At 41.7% G+C, this 6,649-nt stretch overlaps 1 protein-coding gene across 2 annotated transcripts in view; it reads left to right on the forward strand.

The window, feature by feature from the left end:
• LOC109914625 (probable methyltransferase-like protein 24) overlaps positions 1-5,494 on the forward strand; it is a 152,113-nt gene extending 146,619 nt beyond the window's left edge. For both annotated transcript variants that reach the window (XM_048596810.1, XM_020514235.2), the window contains exon 5: positions 4,614-5,494. In XM_048596810.1, coding sequence (XP_048452767.1) covers positions 4,614-4,928 — 315 coding nt within the window. In that variant the 3' untranslated portion in view covers positions 4,929-5,494. The remainder of the gene's footprint in view (positions 1-4,613) is intronic.
• Positions 5,495-6,649: the final 1,155 nt, after the last annotated feature.

Consider the following 6,649-nt stretch of genomic DNA (forward strand, 5'->3'; position numbering starts at 1 on the left):
GGAGGGCGTGGGTGGTGTCACGGACATAGGTAGGGAGTTCCTGGACCGGAGGACAGGAGGTGCAGACAACCACCACCTGGACATTACTGTCTAAACCACACATCAGCCTGACATGGGAAGATATTGCCGTTCCTTTGGTGTTGCTCGTTCAAAGCTCTGGGATTCTCTCCCTTACAGCACCACGGGTGTATTCACACAACACGACTGCACCACCTTGAGAATGGCCAACAAACATTGGCCAAGTCAGTGGATGAATGAATTTAAAAAACTGAGGCTAACTGATAGTTAAAAGAATGCAGTTTCTGATTTCCTATGGGGCAAGCCTGCTCCACTGATTGAGCCTGACCGAGTTCATCATTGTGCATGCTCTTGTTGTTCTGGGAAATGCAAATATTCCTGTTTCCATGACAACATCCCATGCAGACACAAATGCAATGGACTTACCATTACTTATTTCCATAACCAACCCCTGGCAAGGATGGAGACCAGCAAGTTCATTTTAATTGATTATGTGTTTGCCCTCAGTCCATTTTAAAATTAACTTTAAAATTCAAGGGAGATTGAGGGTAAATCATAACGCCACTGAAGATGATTCAATATCATTTGCAACTCTCTGCCTGTTTCAATATGCATGTTTATTCCAACTTTGAGCTCTTGTTAATTAGAGACTTCACTTCAGTCAGTCCTGCCTGGATGTTGTACAGTGCTTCAGTGTTTGATGGGGTTTGAGAGCCCTGTGTTATTGAGTAGGTGGTCTGGTCCCAGATCTTCCCATGAAGTTCAGTCTTAATGTATTTCGGGTTTTTTCAGACATACCTCTAGATTGCAAATGGAAGGGATTATAAACAACTTTCTCTTTGGGAAATAGACCTCAAAATTTCATTATATTACATGCAAATAACATTCAGTTAGTGGACATTGGTACAGAAGAGGCAGTTACTGCTGGTGACTTATTCTGTTCCTTTCTGTTGTTTGTACAGATGTGTGTACATGTTTGACTCAAAGTGCCAAGTTGTTCTTTCACGGTAAACACTCTTTCAAATTGATTTCCTGGCTTCAGTGACGATTGTTATTTTAAACCCTATCACATGAGATGGTTCTGCTATTTTAAACTTCTATTCCCCAAAGTCTAGAAGGTTGAGGGCTGACCTAATTGTGTAAATGATCAAAGGATTTGCTTGGGAAGATATAAAGAAATTACTTCCTCTGGTGCCTGAGTGGTACAGTCTTCAAATTTGGCTTTTCAGAAGCCAAATTAGGAAGCAGCCTTTCACACAAAATTGAGTGGAGATCTGAAATTTGGTCTCAAGAGGTTCTTGATGCTGGCACACTTGAAATTTTCAAAATTGATGGGCTTTTGTACATTAAAACTATTGACATTTATTCCGACCAGTCTTTGTGTCATCAGCAAATTTTGCTCCCATTCCTTCAGTACGTTTATCCAAATCATTGATATACATTGTAAAGGACTGAGGCCCCAGCCCTGACCCCTGTGGCATATCACACGTGACATCCTGCCATCCCGATACAGCAGACAGGTCACCCTGGTTTCCCAGTCTGGGCTCAGCTACCTGACTTGCCCACAGGGAGACAAATGATCAGGGAGGTGGCAAGTTGAGGACATTAAGTGAACATTAATTGACAATTTAAGGGCCTTTATTGCTGGCAAGTGGAGGAAGCTGCTCATGGAACCTCTTTCCCAGTTCCCAATTGCAGAGATGGTGGGGAAATCTCTCCAGGGAAGCCTTACCAACATTTCTCCTTTCCCATGAAGTGGGAAATCACACCAATTTGTCTGATCTTGTTTACATGAGTTTGGTTAGTGGGTTGGCATTAGCACAGGTCTCCTGCCTAGCTCGTGGCCCGGACCACTGTAAACATTGACTCTGCTAAAATTTGGGTGGGTCACTGTCGCTGATATCTTTTTGGACCTGATTTCTCACCCTACAACATTGGCAGAGCATGAGAGGGAAGAGGGTGTCATGGAGACTTCAGACAATGTAAGCTCTTTCTTCACAGAATATTTCTTCCTTTGTATTCAGCCAGATATTGTAGAGTACAGTAGTATTGATGTATTTCTCATGGTTTGGAACCCCGGTTTGTTTCACTGTCAGCCGATGACTTTGCCAATCTCCTGCTGTAATTGGCTCCAGCATCAGGCTGCAGACGTGAGGCTGCTGCATACTCTCTGAGGCTAATGCAAAGTGGCATCAACACTTGTCTGGAAGTGGGTCATTGGGCTGTGTGCAGGAGGTGCGTAACTTTGGAGATGAACCTAGGACCGAGGTTACAAAACAGGGACCAATGTGCTCGAATCAAAACGTGGAGATGGTGGGGGTGGGGGTGCTTTATGTCACTGAATTTCTAGCTTAATCTCTGTGAATCTACCAGTTCCTGACACATTTTAGGTAAGTCAGAATAAAAATGAGTCAGCCAGAATTAGGCTGGTAAGACAACAAGCTAAACCAATCATCAGGAAAGATTCCAAGGCCACCAAGAAACTTTCCCATTATCATCCACCAAACTGACATGATTTGATGTGATTTAGATTTTTTTTTTGATTTAGATTTAGACTTTATTGTCATGAGTACTCAAGTTCAGAGGAACAGTGAGAAGTGTTTAATGTCCCCAGACGCAGTGCCATCTTAGGTACAACGTGCATAGGTACAGTATCATAAGAATAAGGTAGAAAGAAATAGAGAACAAAGTTAAAAGTTAAACATTACAGGTCTTTCTAGTATCAAGTAGACCAATAAAGAAATAAAGCTAAAAGTCTTTTTAAATGGTGAAGCGAACTAACTAATCCGTGTTTTGATATAAAACAATTTTTTAAAAAATTGGAAACAAAAGCAGAAGTCGCTGGAAAAGCTCAGCAGGTCTGGCAGCATCTGTGAAGAAAAATCATAGTTAATGTTTTGGGTCCGGTGACCCTTCCTCAGAGGAAGGGTCAGTAGACCTGAAACGTTACTCTGACTTTTCTTCACAGATGCTGCCAGACCTGCTGAGCTTTTCCAGCGACTTCTGCTTTTGTTCCTGATTTACACCATCCGCAGTTCTTTCAGTTTTAATTTTTTTAAATTGCTGTGTTAATGAGTCCTAGTGTGGCTACAATACTACTATTCCATGCCTGGGGCCTGTACTTGAATCCAGTTCAGGTGATTAGGTGGATGTCTGACCTCTGCTTGCTGCTGGCACTCGCTGTGGAATGTGTGGAGGAAGCACAAAACTGTCCAGAATGTGTATTGTCAGTCAGAGAGGCAGAACATTGGCCAGTGCAGAGAATGGAAGACGCTGCTGTAGCCGATACTATAAATTGGAGACAAGCTAGTGGCTGGGGTAAAACTGAGGGAGGGAGCAGAGGGCATCAAAGGTGGAGAAGCATTCAATTTATCAGCATCGATATCAGTCATTAAAGACACAGAAATAAATAGCTAACCTGCTGGATTCTAGGCAAGTAAGTAACTTGGTTAGTAAATTACACATGAATTAACAGGCAAATAATATTTGAAATAAAAAAAAGCAATTTCACTCCTTATAGTCAACACAATAACGACAAATGCAACACAAGCACAAGACTAGCATTTCTCACCGTCAACATGTAACTGCACAGCTCTACAATATGCTTTTCTTCATTCACTCAGAGTAGGTCAGGGGTCATATCCGACAACAGCTTTCATCTCCTATTTTCATGGAAACAGTTATCATTAGTAAGGCATACTTCTATAAACCTTCTCTCCCCAGTTTGTGACAGTTCTGTTGTTGTAGCTTTCAAGAAATCTTTTTAACTGAGCAACAGCAATCCAGATCATCATTAGGCCACTTCTGGAAAATAACCCAGCTCTTTAGCATTTCTGAGTTATCCGTATAGCATTCCAGGTTTTAGATCTCTTTAGCGAGCTCACACATTACCTCCAAGAGCTCTTGCTTCCTTTTTTGCGTGACCCCCTCCTGAAGATTTGTTTCTTCTTCTCACAGGAATTCAGCATGTTCCTTTTTCTGTCTCTATCTGTTTTCTCTTTGTGTCTGGAACTGTCTGCTTACCACCCTTTTCCTTCCAACTCTATCTTCTTTACAGTAATAACTCCTTTTCTGTCTTTTCTTATCTGATTGCACTTTTGTCTCTTTATTTCCTTTTTGTTGGCACTGCTTCCAAGTTCAGAGTCACCAGGCCACACGGACCAGTATCTCCTATTCACAAAAATCCCAATTGATCCCTTTACAATTTTTGCAAACTCTTAAACATTCCTGTCAACCATTCATAAAAGCATTTACGGATTTCGTATACATTTATATGAAATTATGATTTTTCTATGGTGAAAGGCTGTCACAATTTATTCACTAAGGATGTTGCAAAGTGGTTATAATGTTGATTGAGGGATAACTAACTGTTGGCTGATGTATTAGGGGGGATTCCATTGCTTTTCTTCAATGTACCAGGTGTGGTTTTAAGTCCAGTAGATGGAAAATCTGGTCTTGTCATTAGAAAACTGACATCTCTGTGCTCCAGTTTCTTAAGGTCATTAAACAGGCCTAAACACTGTTTTATTGCTTGATCGTGTGTGCAGCAGTGATTTCAGAACCTGTGTCCCATCAAATCTGTTTTCTCTTCCTAGATTGATGTGCTCAAGGCAGACATTGAGAGTGCAGAGTGGAAGATTCTGGAAAACTTAATACTGGAGAATGTCATTGAAGAAATTGGACAATTAGTTTTTGCAATCCATTTACACTGGCCCGGGTTTGAGATTAGTGGAAACGATACCGATGTTGTTCGGTATTGGTACAGCCTTCTGAAGGAGCTAGAACTGAGGAACTTCAAGCTCTTCCACAGTTATAAGGATATAAATAAGCCGCAAATCTTCCTACGAAAGCAGGCTTTCAACGCTAGTAGCAGCTACGTACTAAGCTGGATTAATACCCAGTGGAGATAGTATTGAATGAGGAGATAATGACTAGTAACAAACTGCACAGCTCCGTATATTTTGAGGACAGAACAGGCATTATACTACTGTCATGACTTTCAAGTGTTTAAATTGGACCCTATGAAACATCAATTGATTTGCTTCAGAGAAAACGATCAGAGATCAGCAACGTGTACCTCCCTCAGGATAAAAAGAAAGGAAGACCTTTCAGAGCAACAGTTAAAGTTATGACTATGGCTGCTTATTACCAGAGCTTATGTTGATGCTATGGCTTTCTGCAGACAGTGAAGTGACGAGCATCAGTTTCTGATTTGAACATTACTGAAACTGATACCTGTATAGTCATCGTGACCCATGTACATATATGGACAAGCTCAGCTGTGAGACATATCAGAGGTCAATGTGGAGTGTGGGTACTGGAGAGCCCAATCTCAGGGTGGACATTCACCAACATCGGTGACAAAGCAATATTCACATTTCTATTTCTTAATGTAACATTTAGGACAATAAATAACTTGCCTTCTCTGTAACTGTCAGGAAATGTTTAATTTATGAATAAGAGTTGGTAGTGTTTCACCCACCTAAAAATAATAGAAATAATTTAGAAGTACATAGAACATAGAACAATACAGCACAGGAACAGGCCTTTCGGCCCATCATGTCTGTGCCGACTGTGATGCCATTCCAAAGTAATCCCATCTGCCTGCACAAAGTCCATATCCCTCTATTCCCTGCCTGTTCATGTGTCTGCCTAAATGCCTCTTAAACTTTGCCAATGTATCAGCTTCTACCACCTCCCTGGCAGCATGTTCGAGGCACCTACTGCCCTTACATAAAAAAACTTGCCTCGCACATCTTCTTTAAACCTACCCACTCTCACTTTAAATCTATGTCCCCTACTATTTGACATTATATTCTGGGAGAGAGACTCCAACTATCCACCCTATTCATGCCTCTCATAATTTTATATTCTTCCATCAGGTCACCCCTCATCCTCCGATGCTCTAGCAAAAACAAACAGTCAAAGTTTGCCCAACCTCTCCTTACAGCTAATACACTCCAATCCAGGCAACATCCTTGTAACCTCTTTTGGACCATCTCCAAAGCCTCCTCATTCTTCCTGTAGTGTGGCTTACCAGAACTGCACACAGTACTTCAACTGTGGCCTAACTAAAGTTTTATACAAACTGCAACATGACTTGCCAACTTCTATACTCAGTGCCCCAACTGACAAGGGAGACAGAGCCATATGCCTTCTTTACCATCTTGTCCATTTGTGTTGCCACTTTCAGGGAATTATGGACTTGCATCCCAAAATCCCTGCGTACATCAACGCTCCTAAGTAACCTGCCATTTACTGTATACTGTCCTCTTGCATTTGACCTCCCAAAATTCATCACGTCACATCTGCCCAACTTTCCAACTGATCCATATCCTGCTGTATCTTTTGATAACCTTTCTCACTATCCACAACTCCACCAATTTTTGTGTCATCTGCAAACTTACTACTCTGACCACCTACATTTTCATCCAAATCATTTACATATATTACAAACAAGAAGTCCTAGCGCTGATCCTTGTGGGACAATTACCCTCTGTCTTCTATCATTGAATGATAGAATCCCTACAGTGTAGAAAGAGGCCATTCTGCCCATCGAGTCCACACTGACCACCCCCCCACCCTGAGCAACATCCCACTCAGACCCAACGCCCAATCCTATCCCGGTAAC

This window comes from Rhincodon typus, chromosome 5 (genome assembly GCF_021869965.1).
Source record: "Rhincodon typus isolate 14 chromosome 5, sRhiTyp1.1, whole genome shotgun sequence".
Classification (NCBI taxonomy): domain Eukaryota; kingdom Metazoa; phylum Chordata; class Chondrichthyes; order Orectolobiformes; family Rhincodontidae; genus Rhincodon; species Rhincodon typus.